The sequence below is a fragment of the Myotis nattereri genome, assembly GCF_964212035.1.
Source record: "Myotis nattereri genome assembly, chromosome: 1".
Taxonomy (NCBI): domain Eukaryota; kingdom Metazoa; phylum Chordata; class Mammalia; order Chiroptera; family Vespertilionidae; genus Myotis; species Myotis nattereri.
Genome location: NC_138075.1, coordinates 75607952 through 75627982, shown reverse-complemented (window position 1 = coordinate 75627982; position 20031 = coordinate 75607952). Strand labels below are relative to the sequence as shown.

General features: G+C 44.7%; 1 protein-coding gene across 1 annotated transcript in view; it reads left to right on the top strand.

The window, feature by feature from the left end:
• Nucleotides 1–3498: 3498 nt before the first annotated feature.
• The window catches only part of TEP1 (telomerase associated protein 1), a gene marked incomplete at its 5' end in the record, with an annotated part of 38380 nt that continues 21847 nt past the window's right edge, over nucleotides 3499–20031 (top strand). The window contains 14 exons of the mRNA XM_081108133.1: nucleotides 3499–3975; nucleotides 4949–5131; nucleotides 5432–5566; nucleotides 6313–6474; nucleotides 8757–8918; nucleotides 9228–9305; nucleotides 10744–10868; nucleotides 11084–11241; nucleotides 14341–14450; nucleotides 15149–15239; nucleotides 15448–15634; nucleotides 18303–18471; nucleotides 18961–19119; nucleotides 19297–19374. Coding sequence (XP_080964259.1) covers nucleotides 3499–3975; nucleotides 4949–5131; nucleotides 5432–5566; nucleotides 6313–6474; nucleotides 8757–8918; nucleotides 9228–9305; nucleotides 10744–10868; nucleotides 11084–11241; nucleotides 14341–14450; nucleotides 15149–15239; nucleotides 15448–15634; nucleotides 18303–18471; nucleotides 18961–19119; nucleotides 19297–19374 — 2274 coding nt within the window. The remainder of the gene's footprint in view (nucleotides 3976–4948; nucleotides 5132–5431; nucleotides 5567–6312; nucleotides 6475–8756; nucleotides 8919–9227; nucleotides 9306–10743; nucleotides 10869–11083; nucleotides 11242–14340; nucleotides 14451–15148; nucleotides 15240–15447; nucleotides 15635–18302; nucleotides 18472–18960; nucleotides 19120–19296; nucleotides 19375–20031) is intronic.

Sequence of the window (20031 nt, the reverse complement as noted above, 5' to 3'; positions counted from 1 at the left end):
AAGGGACAGTGAGAAGGGCCGATGGAAAGCGGAGCAGAGAGTGAGGGCCAGGGAGGGGCAGGACACAGAAGGGACATAAGAGTGAGGAAGAGACCAGGAGAGAACGAGTCTCCCTGCTCAGTGCTCCTTGGAAGGAGGTAGTAACTACCACTAACAAGCGAGTTTGAGCGCTGTTTGTCATAACAGGAACCCGGGCGGTGCTTAAACAGGAAAGAATCTCATACAGTCAACTTTTGTAAAAGTGATGTGGGTGTTAATGTGTTAATACAACAAGGTTTCCATGACACACACACAGTGCAGAATGGTGTCTAAAGTATGATCCTCTTTATGTAAAGCGAAGAAAAAAAAGGGGGTGGGTGGAAGAAGCATTTCTATGCTTATATATTTGTATACGCATAGAAAATACAGTGGGGCCTTGACTTACGAGTGTCCCGACTAACTAGTTTTTTGAGATACCAGCTGTCTCTCGGCCGATTTTTTGCATTGAGTTGATAGAGTAATTTGAGTTAACGAGCTCGGTCTAGGAACGAATTAAACTCGTAAGTCAAGGCCCCACTGTATCTGAAACTATTCTTATATGTTTTATATAACAGCAGTGGTATCCCTGGAGAATGGAACTAGAGATGGGGATGGGGCGTGGGGGGGCGGGGACTTTTCATTTGTAATTTACAGCTGAATCTCCCTTCCCAAACTCCAGGGTGCAAAAAATATTTAACTGTGTTTTTCTGTTAACTTAATTTTTGTTTTGAGACATTAAAAAAACAACCTTGAGTTAATTCTGAGATTTCCCCACTCCGTTCTCTGGGGCTTATGTGGTACCAAGATATGAGGGAAGTGTACAGGGCACAAAGGCCATCATTTGTGATGTAGTTTGCCCACCCTGATGTCCAGTGCACTATCCATGTCTCTTCTGGTTCTGGATTGTCTGTCCATTCAGATTTTCTTGGAAGCATTCTTGCATTTGAGGTTCAAATGATTCATTTAACAACATACTTATTCCTAAAATACTTAAATGCAAATGCATTTGTTCAAATAAGTAAATACATTCCAATAGTATAAGTTCAAGCATTCTGTCAAGCAGAGGTTCTTAATTTGTAGTTAATGGAGATTCTAAGAATCCATGGATGGGCCCTGAAAATTGAGTGCCAAATAGTATATACTCATGCTTTTCTAAGAAAAACTCCATAGCTTTCACCAGATTGTCAAAAGTTTCTGAATCCCACAGACAGGGGTATTGTAGAAACAATAGTGAACAAGGCCACAAGGGGTTTTTGTTCTCAGGAATTTATAATCTGGTGGAATGAAAGACAAACAGGCAATTACAACCCAGAGGATATGTTCTATGATAGAGGAGGTCTGATGTTGTGAGAACATAGGGCCACCTGAATTAGACTGGCTGGCTCCTTGGAGGAACTATTAAATTGAAGCCTGCTGAGTGAGAGGAAAGTACAGTTTGGCCTGGTAAAGGAAGGGCTGGGGAAGGAGTGGTCTTCGTAGAAGGAAGAGTGTTCCAGGTACCTGCCTTTATGTGATTACATAAAGTGGAAACTTAGAGTTAGATGGGAATAACAGTAAGAGATGAGGCTGAAACATGGTCAGTGTTAGGGTTGCCGAAGGAGGAATGCACGAAGCCAAAAGGGGTGAAAAATCATGAATTTATTAAGTCGTCTGTGTACCAGATGGACTGAGCCCCAAAATGGCGCCAGCAGCCAACGGCAGGGAGTCAGAGGTTTTTAAAGGACTCTAGGCGGGCTTTTTCTGGGCAGAGAATTCTCTGTGCAGGTCTGGATTCTGGGAAACTCCAGAGGGGAGAGATAATGGTCTTAGCAAGTGGAATATTTATTGTGAAGTGGCCTACAGGTCAGTTCCTAGGGGAGAGGGTATTGATTCAATTATTTGGCCAGACCTAACAGTCAGAAGCCAGGTTATGTGTATGATGCAGGGCATATAAAGGAAAACAAGATAAAGGAACCCTCAGGGAGTTCTATTTGTGTAAGGAGAAAGAGTGAACAAGGAGGCAAATAAGCAAACAAGATAACATTTTACTGTGATAAAATAAACAAGGCTATGTATGTATTAAGCAGTGGCTGGGGTATGTATCAGGGTGCTCCTTTTTTTTCTGGGGTTCTCCTTTATTTAAACAGATCTACATACTGGGGTCCACATGAATTGCAGGGTTTTAACAAAGGTGGTGGCAGGCAGAATGGAGAGAACTGGATAGGTTTGAGAGACACTGATAGAGTAGAATCAATAGGTTTCAGTAGTTTATTGGGTGAAAATAACAATAGATTTTATTTACTGAACACTTACTAAGAGTTGCTGTAAGTGCTTATTATATATTTTTTTCTCACTTATTCCTCTAACAACTCTGTGGAGGGAGGGAGACATTTATCTCAATTTTGTAGATGAGGAAACTGAGGCACAGAAAGTATAAGGAAGCCCAAGGTCCGAAGTAAATTCAAGGTCCCATAAGGATTTAAACTCAGGTTTGTTCCTCTCCAAACCTCTGTAAGCAGAGGTGGAAAAGGAGTGGGGATAGATTTGGAGAAGAGGTGGGATTGTGGGAAAGACAATACATTTGGGAATCTATGGAGCTTTGCATAAGTTTGAGTCACCCACGTGGAGATGTCCAACAGGCAAGTGGGTAAATGAGTATGAAGCTCAGACGAGATCTAGGTCAAGGAATAAATTTGTGAGTTGCCAGCATAGAAATGTTATTTGGAGCCACAGAATAGGTGAGACTATGTTGGGAAAGTATACAGAATGATTACAACTCTAAGGAGCATTAACATTCAAGAAATGGCAGAGAAGGAATCCCCAAGAAGGTGTGGTCACAGTTGTCAGAGGAAAACCAGGACAGTAGCATCATGGAAGCCAAAAGAAAAGAGAGTTTCAATGAGAGTGATCAACAGTCTCATATTGTACTTGAGAGAAGAAGGAAGATAAGTTCCCAGCTGTGTCTGTTCTTGTATAACAAGAATTCCACTAGTTACCTAAGAGGACAGCCTTGCAGGAATAGTGGGACAGAATCCCATTTATTTGGTTGAAGAGTGAGTAGAAGGCAGAGAAGTTGAGGTAGTGCATGTAGACAGCTTGACCCAAATGTTTGTTTCTGGAGCTAAGAATCCAGAGTCCAGGTTACAAGTATGGCCCCTATACTAAGTTGGGATCACACCTACAGCCTTTGGGGGCGCCTTTACCCCTTCATGAGAAGACATGTCTGTTTAAAAAAAACACACAAAAACCTTCCTGCTCTTAAGCTTCTGCCTTACCTTTCCCTACTCTTCTCCCTTAGAATACTCCCTCGATTCTCTCTGTAGAATACTCCCTGAATACATCCTTATAATAAACCCAGTCCTAGAAAAATAAATATTGGTTGTTCTCTACCTGAAGGTCACTGGCATTACCAGGAGTGCTATAGGAAAGATATACTCCCAGTGCAGCATGTGCTCATCACCTCTTTCTCTCCATCTAGGATATACTGGTTGGGCTCCAGCCATGGAGAAACTTTATGGGCACGTGTCTGCCCACCCAGACATCCTCTCCTTGGAGAACCGATGCCTGGCCACACTTCCTGATGTGAAGATCATGGAGAAACCACATGGACATATGTCTTCCCACCCAGACATCCTTTCCTTGGAAAATCGGTGCCTGGCCACACTTCCTGACATGAAGCTCATGGAGAAGCCACATGGACATGTATCTGCCCACCCAGACATTCTCTCCTTGGAGAACCGGTGCCTGGCTACACTCTCTATTCTAAAGAGCCCTATGTCTGCCAGCTCCTTTCTCCAATGTGTCCAGACATCTCAGCTGCTGCAAGCTGATCTGTGCAGCCTGGACACCAGTAACCACCTGCTCTCTGAGCCTCCAACCCGGAGGACTCAGTGTTTCTCTGAGGGACCAGCCCCTCTGACCTGCCCCAGAGCCCTGAAATCCATCTCTGCCACACAGGAAGCTCAGGAAACAGCTTTGGTAATAGCTCTCGGCGCTCGTCTTGACTGCAGCCATGTCTGTTGGATGCTCTAGTTCTTAGCTTTTGTGCCACAGTGTCTCTCTGTACTGCTCTGTGTACTTACCTACTTGAAGCCGCTTCCTGAGGTGCCCTTTACCCCAGGGCTGGCTTCATCAGCGTTACTCTCATTACATATCTAGTTCAGACATTCTGGACAGTAGAGCAAAAACAGGCCCTGTCCTCAGAAAGCCTCTGCGCAGGAGGGGAGCCGTCATGATGTTGCAGTAGCACAGGCAGTCACGTGCTTTTGAGATCCTGTTCAGGCATGAGACACATCTGCTATACCCTGGCCCAGTCCGCTGGAGGTGCATGTACAGACACATGTCCACTTATACACACATATATGAGCACAGGTCAGAATCAGTATACAAACACACATTCCTATGTATAGCCTCATATTCGGACTGAGGGAAAGACTAATCTGAGCCCTATACTGTCTCCGTGTATTACAAGCACAACCTTGGGCAAGACTCTTAGCCTTTTGAAACTTTAATTTCCTCACATTTATTTATTTATTTTATTTATCTTTCTTATTGAGAGTATTACAGATGTCCCCCTTTTTTCTCCCCATTACCCCCCATCATAATTTCCTCAACTTTAAAACAAGATCATTGGAAATCTACCACATAGAGTCATTGTCAGGGTTACAGCTACTGCCATCTTACACTTACTTAGGGCTTTGCAATTTGCCAAGAGTCATACAAGCATTATCCCATTTAATCTAAATGACCCCATCAGATAGCTCTAACCCTACCTGAAGGTGTGTGTGATGGTGAGAGATCCCTATGTCAGACAGGACAGGTTGTTGCTGGGTGTGAAGGGAGAGGAGTTGAGGTGCTAGAAGATAAATGTGGACATTTCCTATCCCTGGGAGCTGCCTTCAGATCTATCTATGTTTGAGGGACTGTAATTAATAATTGCCACTATCCCCAGGGTCATTGGTCCGCTTCAGAAGAGAAAAAGCCAGGAGAGAAGAAATGGACAGAGGCTCACATGCCTTTTTACAGTCTAAATTTGGGAGAGGAGGAGGAGGTGGAGGAACTGGCCTTGAAGCTTACCCCTGGAGACTCTGAGTCTTCATCTGAGCCCACTGACCAGGTCCTTCAGGAGAAGAAGGTAAAAGTTCCAGTATGGGAAAGAGGTTGATGGTGGTGGAGGGAAGGGTGTGGGGTGGGTGGGAGGAGTAGTGCCCAAAGACTGAACTAGATCCCTTCCACTGATGGAAGGGGAGGGAGGGCCATCAACCAACTCTTATTTCTCACCTCCTAATCCCCCTTCCATCCTCTTGATTGAAAAAACATCTGAATCTGGGATCCATTTTCTCTGTCCATGATTTTGTAAGCTGGCCTGAGGGATGCTTAAGTTGGTCCTTATTACCGCTTTCCTCCTTCCTTCCCTCTCTATCTCAATTCCCAGATGGCTCTAATGAGCTTGTTGTGCTCCACTGTGGCATCAAAGGTAAACATGAAAGATGAAGCCAACCCTACCAAGACTGCCCTCCTGGAAATCTGTAGTGAACTTGCCCCCTTGGAGCCTGAGTTTATCCTCAAGGTATTGTGGTGTGAGAGAGTGGATGGAAGTGGAAAGCTGGGAGCTAGAGAATGTGCTTATGGTGTGTGAGGGGGATGGTGACCAGCTTTGTGCTGTTGGTAGAGGGAGCTTCACTTAGGAAGTGGATATGATCTCTGGGTGAGTCTGTGGCCTGGTCCCTAGGGTTCTTTGAGGAGTGGAGAAGATGGGGTTGGGAAGGAGTATGCTAGGGTTCATTTGTTTAGCAAGTATGCAGGTTTAAGTGTACAGTGTCTTGAGGGTCATTCCAACAGAATGAAACATGATCTGGCTTTTAAGGAGCTTATAGTACTGTTAGGTCAGCAAAACACTCCCAAATATGTAAATACAAATGGCACAGTAGGTAAGTGACTGTTTCAGAAGTAGAAAGGAGGGGGGAAATATTTTCGATGAGACTTTGGAAGATGTCAGGTTTAATCAGCACTTTGAACCCAGGGCAAGTCTTTGATAGATGTTGAAGGTGGGAGGTCTTCCAAAGAGGAAAAGGGCCTGGTTGACTCAGGAGGTGATCCATAGACCCAGGAGAAGACATGCTGCAAAGGCAGGAATGGACTAAATTACAGAGGATTTAGGATGCAAAGCTCAGAGGTTGAACTTGATATTTCATAGACAATCTGGAGGGATCAGGGAAGGTTTTATGCAGGTAGATTAGATATGCAAGTTAGTTTAGGGCATGAAGCTCTGTGAGAAGTGGCTGAGATGCTAACCCTCCCCACCCTGCACCCTAGGCATCTCTGTACACCAGGCAGCAGCTGAACATCAGGGATGTAGCCAACCTAGTCTTGGCCATTGCTGCCTTCTTGCCAGTCTGCCGCCCCCACCTGCGACGATATTTCTGTGCCATTGTCCAGCTGCCTTCTGATTGGATTCAGGTAGCCGAGTTCTATCAGGTATGGCACTCACTTCCCTGAACTTTGGCCTTCATGTAGGTTTCTCTCTTTTGCTCATTGCATCCCTGGAGAAAATTCTCGGACAGTTTGGCCTCTCCTCTGCTGCCCTCAACCTTGATGCCCAGACAGGACAGCATCTCCCTCAACCAGGCTGGGTTGCCCAACAGGGAGAATATGATTGAGAAGGGCTGGACCACAGTTTAAGAAAAATTGGTCTTATTCTGGACCTTGTATTTACAATGAAGAAAGTGAGACCCATGGAAGTCTGTTGACTAGCCCAGTAAACACAGAAACTGTCATTTTAGAGCTGGGGCAGGGAACATCTGGCCTGCAGGCCGTATAAGGTCCAAGAAATCATTTGGTGTGGCCCTGCCAAGGCACTAGGGATGAGTTAATTAAATGTTTGGCCAAATATAGCAGGCTAATTTTTAAACTTTTAATTTTGTATGGCCTGAGAATCCTATCTAATAAAAGAGAAACATGGTAATTAGCGTACGGCCGCTACCCTTCCCATTGGCTAATCAGGGAGATATGCACATTAACTGCCAGCCAAGATGGCGGCCAGCAGCCAGGCAGCTGGAAGCGAACATGAGGCTTGCTTGCTTCAGTGACAGAGGACTCCAACGTTCCCCGCCTGCTGCTGCCGGCCTCTGAGCTGCAACTCTAAGCAACTATGTTACAAATATAGAAGCTAAACAAAACCCCAGAAACCTGCTTTAGTCGCAGGGCTTCAGCCAGCAGGATTGCAACATTGTTTCAAATATGGAAGGTAAACGAAGGCCAGAAACCTGCTTTCAGCAGTGGAGGCCTAAGAGCTGGAGCCTCAGAGCTAAAGCTGGCCCAGAATTAAAAAAAAGAAAAAAAAGGAGTGGTTGGGAGCTTCAGTCACCTACCAGCCTGAAAACAGCCCTCAGTCCCTCACCCAGACTGGCCAGGCACCCCAGTGGGGACCCCCACCCTGAAGGGTGTGTGACCAGCTGCAAACAGCCATCATCCCCTCACCCAGGCTGGCCAGGCACCCAAGTGGGACCCCCACCCTGATCCAGGACACCCTTCAGGGCAAACCAGCCGGCCCCCACCCGTACACCAGGCCTCTATCCTATATAGTAAAAGGGCAATATGCCTCCCAGCACCAGGATCAGCGGAGCCACGAGGCCTTCCGGCACTGGGATCAGCATGACAGGGGGCAGCGCCCAAACCCCCTGATCGCCCTGCAGCTCTGTGTGTGACAGGGGGCGGGGCCGCAACCTCCCTATCCGCCCTGCTCTGTTCATGACAGGGGAAGGCGCCCCAACCCCCTGATCAGCCCTGCTCTGTGCCTGATAGGAGGGAGCTCCCCAACCCCCTGATCGCCCTGCGGCTCTGTGTGTGACAGGCTGTGGTGCCCCAACCCGCTGATCGGCCCTGCTCTGTGTGTGACAGGGTACAGCGCCCCAACCTCCCCTCTCCCCCCACGGGCCCTGCTCTGTGTGTGACGGGGTAGAGCCATAACCTCCCCATCGGCCCTGCCCTGAATGTGACAGGGTGCGGTGCCCCAACCCCCTGATCCACCCTGCTCTGTGTGTGGCAGGGGGCGGTGCCCCAACTCCCCTATCGGCCCTACTCTGTGCGTGACAGGGGGGAGCTCCCCAACCGCCTGATGAGCCCTGCTCTGTGGGTGACAGGGGGGAGCTCACCAACCCCCTGATCGACCCTGCTCTGTGCATGACAGGGTACGGAGCCCCAACCCCCCTGATGGGCCCTGCTCTGTGAGTGACAGGGGGTGGCGCCACAACCTGCCTATCAACCCTGCCTTGAGTGTGACGGGGCGGTGCCCCAACCCCCCAATCAGCCCTACCCTGAGCGTGACTGAGGGTGGCATCGCAACCTCCCGATCCGCCCTGCTCTGTGCATGACAGGGGCGGCGCCCCAAATCCCCAGTCGGCCCTGCTCTGAGCCCAACCAGGGGCTGCACCTAGGGATTGGGCCTGCCCTCTGCCACCCGGGAGCAGGCCTAAGCCAGCAGGTCGTTATCTCCCAAGGGGTCCCACACTGCGAGAGGGCACAGGCCGGGCTGAGGAACCCCCCCTTCCCCCTGAGTGCACAAATTTTTGTGCACCAGGCCTCTAGTGATGTTATAAATATCCAAATGGTCCTTGGCAGAAAAATGGTTCCCCACCCCTGCTTTAAAGCTTGGGCTGAGAACTCGCTCCCCATTCTCATTTAACCCTGTGATGGGTCTTGTTTTGTTTTGGAGGGTTTGTTTGGGTCTCACTCCTGATGGTCTCTTCTCTCTCTGGCAGAGCCTGGCTGAAGGAGAGGAGGACAAGCTGGTGCCTCTGCCTGCCTGCCTGCGTGCTGCTATGACTGACAAATTCACCCAGTTTGATGAGTACCAGCTGGCCAAGTACAACCCTCGGAAGCACCGGGCCAAGAGACGCCCCAACCGACCCCCCCGGCCTCCAGTCAGTCCCTATCTCAGCTCTGGTCATTCACAGCCCAGGTCCCTTTTCTCTGGAAAGGGAGGGACGAAGGAACATGCTGATCCAGGGGGATCCCACTCTAAGTGTCTGGCATGTTCCTATCACCAGGAACAAACAGTTCGAAAAATTCGGAGGAGCCTGGTAGAGCTCAGGAGACAGAGAAGGCAGGGCCTGCCTCTTTCCTAGCTGGCTTCCTTTTGGATAGAGATGGGCCTTTGGGGCTATTGAAATGGATCTCTCCAGGGACAACCTCCATTTCCCTTTTTGAAACTGCTTCTCCTGTCCCCACAGAAGACGGAGCGTCCATTTTCTGAGACACAGAAATATTTGCCAAAGTACCTTAGGTTTCTTAAAAATGAACAGGAGAAGGTGAGTGCCTTATTCTGCATGAACAATCTTCTCAACTGATACTTAGAAATGGAATTCCATTTGGTTTAGAAATACAAATAGAGGGTGTGGTAAGTGCAGGCCAATTTCCTACCTGGGGCAGTCTCAGCTGTGATTATGGGATCAGGTTTTGAGAGCACTGGGAAAGGCAATTATTGATTTCAGAGAGGAAGGGAGAGGGAGAGAGAGAGAAAAACATCAATCATGAGAGAGAATCATTGATCAGCTACCTCCTGCATGCTCCCTACTGGGAATCGAGCCTGCAACCAGGGCATGTGCCTTTGGCTAGAATCAAACCTGGGACCCCTCAGTCTGCAGGCTGATGCTCTATCCACTGAGCCAAACCAGCTAGGGCTTTTCCCCCATATTTTTTCCCCCCTCTAAAACTTGGTTTTAATATCTGTTTAGTTTCATTACAGTCTTTTTAAATTTGATTACTAATACTTGCTCAAAAGTAAAGCAATAAATTACAGAACTCCCCCCCCCCCATTTCTTTAATGATAGGTGGCATGTCCAGCTGGATAAATGAGTTAAAGACATGAAATATTTACCTTCCATAGGAATTTTTAAAAACAAACCAAACCATTTTTTTAATTTGCATTAATGACAAATAAGTTGCTGCACTTAGTGGTTAAGAGCATACAATCTGAATTCTGACCTGGGTGTGAATCCCTCCACCACCAGCACTGCTGGCTACCTGACTTTGGCCAAATGATTTACCTTCTCTTGCCTCAGTTTCCTCAGATAAAAAATGGGGATTATAATAGTACCTAGTTCATTGGGTTTTTGTGAGGATTAAATCAGTTATTATATTTCCAGTATTTCTAACAACACCTGGCCCTGAATAAATGTGAGTTACCACCACCGTCATCATTGACAGAGATTATTAGGAAGATGTAAGCATTATAAGAAAACACATTCTCAGTTGGTCAGCTGATCTTTTCATCCTATTAATACATCCCAAACTTAGCTCTTCTTCCACCATGGAAGATTCTGTAAAGCAACTTCTTTCAGTTTTTTAACTCCTCACAGCCTGCATTATTCTGGTGCCTCCTCCTGGTCCAAGTCTCAGTGATTTAAATAAGAGACCCTTTTCTCTTTCCTCCCTCAGAGAACAAGGTGTTCTCTGTTCATCCTACCTCCATCTTGCTGTTCACAAGCCAATCACTCCATTTTACCATTGATAGTTCAATCTTGTGTAAATAAAACATGGCGACCCCAAAACACTGCTATATTATGCTTACCACAGGAGTTCTTGTTGATAGAGATTTTTACCCTTTATTCTTACTCTTTGCCCAAATCTCCTTTGGGGAAGAAATGAACTCCTAGGTATAGGATGGTCTTAGGTTCTGCTTTCTGAATAAAGTGACCATGGTCATAGATTAAATGACCCCAGTGGGATTTGGGGATATTTCCACAGTTTGAGGAGTCCTACAATGCAGCGCCAGAAAGAAAGAAGCCACCAAGGTTCACCCTGAAGAAGTTGGTACAGCGACTGCACATCCAGGAGCCTGCCCAGCTCGTGCATGCCCTGCTAGGCTACAGGTGGGAAGATATACTCCGAATGTACGTTCCATCTGGGAAACCCCCTGACTCTTCTATATCCATGGCCCCAATCCCTGTAGTTCTGACCCCAGCAACATTAGTTTGGGCAGATGTGGCCTGTAAACATGACTGACTAGCTTGACTGGCTCACCTTTCCTTTCCTGAGTTATTTTCAGCTGGCTTTGAAATGATAAGCTTTTCCTCCTCCGTTTCAGATACCCCTCCAACCTGCAGGTCTTTTCTCGAAGTCGCCTCCCCGGGCCATGGGATTCTGGCAGAGCTGGGAAGCGGATGAAGCTATCTCGGCCTGAGACCTGGGAGCGGGAGCTGAGCTTGCGGGGGAACAAAGCTTCCGTCTGGGAGGAACTCATTGGTACAGTAACCTTGACCATCACACCCTCTTCTGCTCTTCCCGACTTATGCCTCTCCATTTTAGACTAGAGGATTTCTGTGACATGATGCAGTTATTCTATTGCTTGGTAGTTGTGTCACTAAAAATTATTGGACTTATACGGTCTGCCATTGACCACACCCAAGTGGACAGGGGTGCCTGCTTTGAATGACATTGCAATTGTAGATAGATCATTATTCCAGATGTGGTTAGGTCTTTATCAACACATGATAAAAGTGGTACCTTCTCCCTGATTTTACTTGTATCAATATCTGTGTAATTCATCCAAATAAGATAGAACTTTCTGGCACATGGCATAGTAGAATCTCCATAGAAATTCATATTTAGAACATGGAATTTTAGGTAATTTGCCCATATTGAGTTAAAAAATTTCAAATCAGGGAGGACCAAGTTACTCTCAATCTCCTCTTTCTGTTTTTTAATTTGTAACTATAGAAGGTTCTTTCTATTCCATTTTGTTTTCTTTTATTTCCTCTTTCATCTTTGACAATTTAAAGTCAACTTCCTTCCATTGAGAAATATCTAACCAGACTTTTTATCTGCTTGAGTTTTGTAGACTTTTCATTTTAGAGCCTTGGAAGCCCAAGTTGGCTTTTACCTTATTTCTCTGTGGGATGCTTTTTATAGATTATACTCAGGGAAGCCCGAATTGCTCAGCTGCTAGCACTCCTCTCACTTTGTGGTTGTCACTGGTGGTCTATGCATCAGAATCACATATTCCCCCCCACCCCCACGCGCGCACACACACACACACACACACACACACACACACGCGCGCGTGTCTGGTAACCTCTTCCCCAGTATTGATTCAACTTTGGGTGGAGTAGAATAGAGAAGCCTGGATGGCAGCCAATATATGTAGATGACTCTTGTATGCATCATCTCCATCTCCTCTCTCTGCTCCTGAAAATCAAAACTGTGTCATTATTCTTGGTTGAGACAAATGCCCAGAGTCTAACCCACTAGACTCCAGACTTTTATTTTATTATATATTGCAAAACAAATTTTGGGATACAACAGAATATATGTATATACAGAGTGGGAAAAAGTAGGTTTATAGTTATAAGTATGAAAAAGCTTATTCTTGTGTTATTATTTTTTAATTATTGTATTATTTTCCATATGAACAACTGTAAACCTACTTTTTCCCTACCCTGTATTTATAAAAATTTTGTACATATACTAATAAATTAATGTACTTTAAAAATATAGAAAATATAATTATTTTTAATATAGGTATGAAAATAAATATAAGTAAATAAATAAAATATTAAAATATATAAAATAAGTATAAAATATAAGATAAAATGTAATTAGATATACAGACCCCTCTTTGGAGACCACTGGTTCATTAATTTACAAACAGTTTCTTTGGAATGAAACAGCAAATTTCTCAATCTATAGAATAAATACTCAGTTTATTTTCTAGTGTCATAAATATGATATTGACTTAAGTTCTTATATCTAGAAGACCTTCCATACATAGCAACAGTTGAGAAAACATGACTTTACAAAGGATACAATAGTTCATCAGCTGTCACGCATCACTTATACTGTGTACACACCCTCCTCTTTCCGTTCTCCTGATGAAAGCTGCTGAGAAATGCAGACTAGAGCATGGGATGTGGGTTTGGGGCCAACAGACCTGCTCTCTAAAGTGGGGGCACCCAGGTGAAACAGGAAGTGACAGAGGTGAAATTTTGTTTCGTTGCAAGTCTTTTTCACTTATATGTAAATGAAAAATAATGACTATTTAATCAGATTGTACAAGTTCCCCAGAAAACTTAAAAGGATCAAGAAGACTATTTGAAATAGGGGTTTACATTCACTATCATGATGATGAACCTTATCTTAAGTGTATATTGTGCCTTGAAATATTAACTAATGATTGGACTACATCAGTGGTTCTCAACCTTCCTAATGCCGCGACCCTTTAATACAGTTCCTCATGTTGTGGTGACCCCCAACCATAAAATTATTTTCGTTGCTACTTCATAACTGTAATTTTGCTACTGTAAACAATATGTAATTATATATGTGTTTTCCAATGGTCTTAGGCGACCCCTGTGAAAGGGTCGTTCGACCCCCAAAGGGGTCGCGACCCACAGGTTGAGAACCGCTGGACTACATGAATATAATTTATTAATAAACAAACTTACACTGGGAAATTTCTCTTTTAGCCATCTAAAAAGTTTGTAAATCATTACTCTTTTTTAAACAAAAATTATCTTTATTGTTGAAAATATTACAGATGTTTCCCTTTTTTCCCCATTGACCCCCCTCCACCCTGAACTCCACCCCCAAGCCTTCCCCACACTATTGTCTGTGTCCATAGGTTATGCATATATGCATATAAATTCTTTGGTTAATCTCTCCCCACCCACCCACCCACCCCCACCTTCCCTCTGAGATTCATCAGTCTGTTCCATGCTTCTGTGTCTCTGGATCTATTTTGTTCATCAGTTCATTTTGTTCACTAGGGAAATCACTACTTTTGATTAGAGAATATATTTTGCCAGTTGAGCCCAGTCTCAGGGCTGGAGCCAACAGACAAAGTGATAGCATAAGTTGTTTATTGAAACAGCTTTCCCATAAACAGTGTTGTATAAATTTTGCTCCAAACTTCAGGCCAACCGTGTTTGTTTGTTTTTTCTTTTTTTTTTTTTTAAATATATTTTTATTGATTTTTTTACAGAGAGGAAGGGAGAGGGATAGAGAGTTAGAAACATCAATGAGAGAGAAACATTGAACGGCTGCCTCCTGCACACCCCCTACTGGGGATGTGCCCGCAACCAAGATACATGCCCTTGACCGAATTGAACCTGGGACCCTTCAGTCCGCAGGCCGACGCTCTAGCCACTGAGCAAAACCAGTTAGGGCTGTTTGTTTTTTCTTTGTGGACCTTTAAAACTTTGTGAGTAGGATAGATCATATGTTAATACCCCACTCCCTCCATCCTGAATTTTCTACATCCTCTGAACTTCTTGTTCTGATTTCTGACCTCTCTCTTATCCTTTGTTTCCTTTCCTCACCCCTGCCCGACCTTCTGACCTTCTGCAGACAATGGGAAGCTTCCCTTCATGGCCATGCTTCGGAACCTGTGCAACCTGCTGCGAGTTGGGATCAGTGCCCACCACCACGAGCTTGTACTGCAGAGACTCCAGCAAGCGGTATTTGTGAGGGGGAGGGAGCCGGGAGGTGGGTGTGGAGATGCTGTTGCAGTTTTGGGGACTGGGCTGTTCTTAGTGGCTGGGGAAGGTCATGGCCGCCAAGCTATTTCCATGTGGGCAGGTAAGGGGGTACAGACAGGTGGGGGGAGGTAGGTCTGGGGGTTCATCACACCTTTGAGAAATTAGAGTATAAGAACTTTCCTTTGCCCTGGCTGGGTAGCTCAGTTGGTTAGAGCATTGTCCTGATATGCCAAGTTGAGGGTTTTGATTTCTGGTCAGGGCACATACAAGAAGCAACCAATGAATGCATAAATATGTGGAAAAACAAATCAATGCTTCTCTCTCTCTTACTCCCCCCCTCTCTCTACAATCAATACATTAAAGAAAAAAGAACTTTCCTTTTTATTTTCTGATCTACCAGGAGGAAGCACTTCTGTGATTTAACTGACTTCAGAAGGAGTCTGATGTAAAACAAAGAGCTCCGTCTGTTACCTCCTCTCCTTTCTTCTTTACCTCTTCTCATATTCTTACATAGACTTTCATTTTTCTTTAATCTTCTCCCCCTTTCTCTATATCTCGTCTCTAATATTCCTCTTGTCTTTCCTCACCTTCCCACAAATCTAGAGTGGTTATCTCAAGTTCCTGGTCCCTGAGACCCCTAATGCCTCCCATACTCAGACCCTTTCCTTGCTTTCCAGAAGTCCGTGATCAGCAGTCGGCAGTTTCCGTTCAGATTTCTTAATGCCCATGATTCCATCAATGACCTTGAGGCTCAACTAAAAAATAAAGGTATCATCTGTCTTCTTCCAATTCCTGTTTGTCTCTCATGTCTGAGGATAGATGAGGCGGCAGCACTGGTGTTTTCAGCCTCCTGCCTTCCAGTCCTAGGGTGGGGGGTGGGCAGAAGTCAGATGCTTGCCAGCCTCAAGGGTTGATGGGAAGACAAGGTGAAAGAATAGAAACTGCCTGACTCAGGTACTTACCTGTTGCCACACAGAATTGCCATTTCCTTCCAACACACAACTGATGAGGCGGATAATGATTAGACACTCAAGAAATGTCAAGAGGCAGGTCTATCAAAGGCAACTTCAAAACCTAAATCGTCGGAAACTTCGGGCAGCAATGATGATGCCTGTGTTTTATGAGCAACTCAAGAGGGAGCAGCTGAGAATACACAGGACCAGGTAGGGGTGTGTGTGTGTGTTATGTGGAAGCAAAGGATGAGCAACAAAAGGTACCCTAACAAGGCTTGGGAGTCATCTGGGAATCCCAACTTTTATTCTCTAAAGACATGCTTGTCAGTCATCCCAATGGCTTCCAGGGGTGGGCAAACTTTTTGACTCCAGGGCCACAATGGGTTCTTAAACTGGACCGGAGGGCCAGAACAAAAGCATGGATGGAGTGTTTGTGTGAACTAATACATGTTAACACTGCTGCTGGTGAAGGAGCGGAGGGGAGAGCAAGAGAACCCTCCACTCTTTCGGCTCTGCGGGCCGGATAGAACAGCCGAGCGGGCCGGATCTGGCCCACGGGCTGTAGTTTGCCCACGGCTGGCTTAGAATTTTCTGATTCCAATCGTCTCTTGCACAGCAAAACTTATCGTTAACATCGTTCTATACAGATATCATGAAACAAAATCTATTCTTTGTGATTGTCTCATTGGTTTGTGTGGATTCTGTGAGTCTGTGTAGCATCTCCCTTTCTCTTTGTGGGTGCTAGGGTTTTTTCTGATTCTGCGCTGGTTCAGGTTTTTTTCTTTTTCTTCTCTGTGGCATCTGTTTTTATTTTGGTTTCTCTCTCTCTCTGTATTTTCTGACCATTTCACTTTTCTTTTGACACATATATTGTTATCATCAAGCAGGCTCAAACACAGACATGAAATCTGTCCTAAGTCCCAGCACCCTGTCCTTTCAGATGCTTCAGCAGTATCTTCATTCATTTTCATTCAAGGCAAAGGCAGGGATCATTTAACTTTTGATAGAACTCGGTGGCCAGGAACATCCTGAATCAGTGACCAGTGGTTGAACACGGTTCATTAAGAATCAAGCCTAGCGTACAATCCAAACAGTATACCTTTGCTGCCATTAAGGTAGCCACTAGCCACATGTGGCTTTTGAGCACTTGAAATGTGGCTTGTCGGAACTGAGATGTGCTGGATTTTGAGGATGGTATGAAAAAAGGATGTAAAATATCTCATTCATAATTTTTGTGTTAATTGAATGTTGAAATGAAAATATTTTAATTTAATTAATTGTAATTTAATTTCATTGGATAGTACTGTTAGAAACTACTGAATTCTATAGATTTAAAAATTATTATGAAAAAATTTAAACATCTCCACAAGTAATGAGAATAGTATAATGGATTCTATAGAACTGTTAGTCATATTCAGTGATTATCTACATTTTACCACACTTCCTTTCCTGACCCCTCTCTTCTTTTTCTTTTTCCTATTTTTGAAGATAATTTTAAAAACAAATGCCAAATAATATGATGCATTTTATTTCACCCCTCCGTACTTCTCATGTAAAACTGAAAAAAATTCCTTGGTATTATCATTTATTATCTAATCCATATTAAAAATTTTCACTTGTCTCAAAAATATTTTACAGTTTTATTCAAATCAGGATCCAAACAAGGCATACACATTACATTTGGTTATTAAGTCTCTTAAATCTCTTTTAATTGTTTTCATGCCATGACTTGCTGTAGAAACCAGGTTCAGGGGCCCCACAGAATGTCCCACATTCTAGATTTTTCTACTTCCTCGTGATGTCATCTAGCTTGTTCTTCTATTGCATGCACCCTGGCCATTAACTCCAAAGGCTTGAATAATTCAGATTTAACTTTTTTTTCTTATAAGAATATTTCATAGGTGATTCTTTGTACACTATAAGACAATTACACTTAAAAAAAAAAAAAAAAGGAAAAGTCCTGGCCAGTATGGCTCAGTTGGTTGAGGGTTATTCCATGCACCAAGAGGTCCCGGTTCGATTCCTGGTCAGGGCACATGCCCAGGTTGCAGGCTCGATCCCCAGTAGGGGTGTTCAGGAGGCAACTGATCAATGTTTCTCTCTTTCTCTCCCTCTCCCTTTCTGTCTCTCTGAAATCAGTAAGAACATTTTTTTTTAAGTGAAAAAAAAAGCCTATCAAACTTTTTTTGCTTCCTAATAGGATAGAGGATCTGGATGCACAAAAAGTCTGGTGGCCCCAGTCATAGTGATGCTAAGATGCTAAGGTTGATCAGTGCTCTTAGGTGATGGTAGCCTGATCTCTCCACTATAAAGTTAATGGTTCATCCATTGATGATCTTTGCCTGAACCAATTGTTTCATTAGCAGTTGCAGATGGAGGTTTTCTGTCATTCCTCATATTTATTAGTTGCAATGCTAAAAAGAACCTGTCTCATCAACTGAAGGTATTTAGTTACCCTGTAATAGTGATTGTATTGGAAAGGTGGAATGAATGCTCAATTCTTTCCTCTTTAACTGCTAGTTTGCAGAGTAAGGAAGTAGTGTTTGTTCTTTAAAACACAATAAAAAATATGTAGCAGTTAAATCTTGCCTTATGAAGCAAGTATGGATTATGTGTTAAGCATGGCAAGTGATTTCAGAGAATGGGTCTGCAGATGACTTCTCTCCTGCCACGAGAATAGATTAGGAGAGTCCTATAGAATTCGAGCAAAGGGAAGCTCTGTCCCTGTCTTCTCTACTGGCGATGGAGGCAGGCTCTGGAAGGTGGGGGGTGGGGAAAACTCAACACCTAAGTGGCCAGTTCTCATCTTCCCATCTGCCTTAAAGTGACAAACGGAGAAGCTTCTGAGTCCTTGTGTCTGTGCCTTTCCTGCCTGCAGACAGTGGAAATATGACAGTGAAATGCTGGCTCGATATCGGCAGGCCCTGGAGACAGCTGTGAACCTCTCCGTGAAGCACAGCCTGCCCCCGCTGCCAGGCCGCACCCTCCTGGTCTACCTGACAGATGTTGATGCAGACAAGATCTGTCCCAAGAGCAACCCAGAAGGGGTAAACAAATTTAAAAATGGGAGGTTCATAGGATTCTGGGGCTCCCGAGAGGTATCCTGTGTGCAGACCTGGTTCTCACAAGCAAGCATGCATAAGCAAGCAAGCAACTGAAAGAAATGACTTGCATTTGCTTCCCAGTGTCAGACATTGGTCCCTAGGGACAATCCTAGAATGTGATCTCAAGCCTGTTCATGGATTATAATACTAACATTTCACAATTAGCTGGTACATAATCTTTTCTAAATTTATGCCACCAAGATATTCACTTTTACCCCCCTTCATCCAAGTACTGATTCTGGGAAGGGGTCCTGGCCTCTCTCCACTCTCTTCCTGGGCAGCTCTTCCTGAGGGCTGCTGAAGGTCCCCTCCTAACCTGGGGATTTGTGTCTTTCCCCAAGCAGTGGAGGTGTTTGGCCTTCAGGGCTGGATAGACAAGAGTAGGTTTAAAAGTAGGAGAGCCTTATTTCACCCTGACGCTTGTCCCATCAGCCCCCCTTAAACTATGTGTTGCTGTTGATGGGCATGATGATTGCGCGGGCCGAGCACGCTGATCTACTGCTGTGCGGAAAAGGTGCTCTGAAGCCTGCAGTGATTAAGGCAGAAGATGGTATCCTGAAGACTGCCCTCGAACTCCAGGCTCAAGTCCAGGTCAGCCACCCACCCCTGCTCTGCAAAAATATGTGAATGGCCACAGTCTGGGAACAGCCTGCAAAGTCGAGAAAGGCTTGTACATGCAGTTCGCAAGATTTCCCAAGCAGACTATGGTGTTTGTTGCTTACTGATCAGCTCCCAGGCAACCACATAACATGAGCCTTTTTCCTCCAGGAGTTAGATGGAGACTATGAATGGTCCCTGCATACTTTGGGGAAATACCTGCTGTCTCTGGCTGCGCAGAGGGTTCCTGTGAGTACTGCCCAGTCTCTGAGAAACCTTCCCCTCCCCCACATTTTCCTCCATAACTGATGTATCTCACTCCTCAAAGCTACCTTTCAAACTAAGTGCAGTACCGAGATCGGCTCCCTGCTGGCTGCAACTCCCTAACCAGTGGTATGCCGGTAATATATAGCAACCTGCAATCTGGGAAAATAAGTCTTGGTTAGTAGCATTTGCTAATTTCTATGGTGTAAATTCTCCTTCCATGGCTGATTTCAAGATATCAGTGAACTCAGAGTTGGGAAGACATGGTAAGTACCACACTATTGTGTAATTTTCCACAATACAGATAAAGTATATGTAAGTAAGATCAAGACTACATAACGGTAAGATGTAATACAATAATTAGGAAGTGATATGTTTTTATTTATTACCTTTGTTTTTAATATAATTTACTTAATTGTAAGTTCATACAATTGAATATTTAATAATGGCCATGTTTCACAACTGGCTCACAAAATTCCTAAATATTTGGCAATCAGCTCTTGGGACCTGACTGAGCCAGCTACCCACACCACTGGCCCTACCCAACCTCCTCTTTGATGCGCCTCCAGGTCAGGGTGCAATGGCTGCCTGGTCCTAAGTGATCTCAGGAGAAGCAGTTTTCTTTTGTGCTCAGAATTCTCC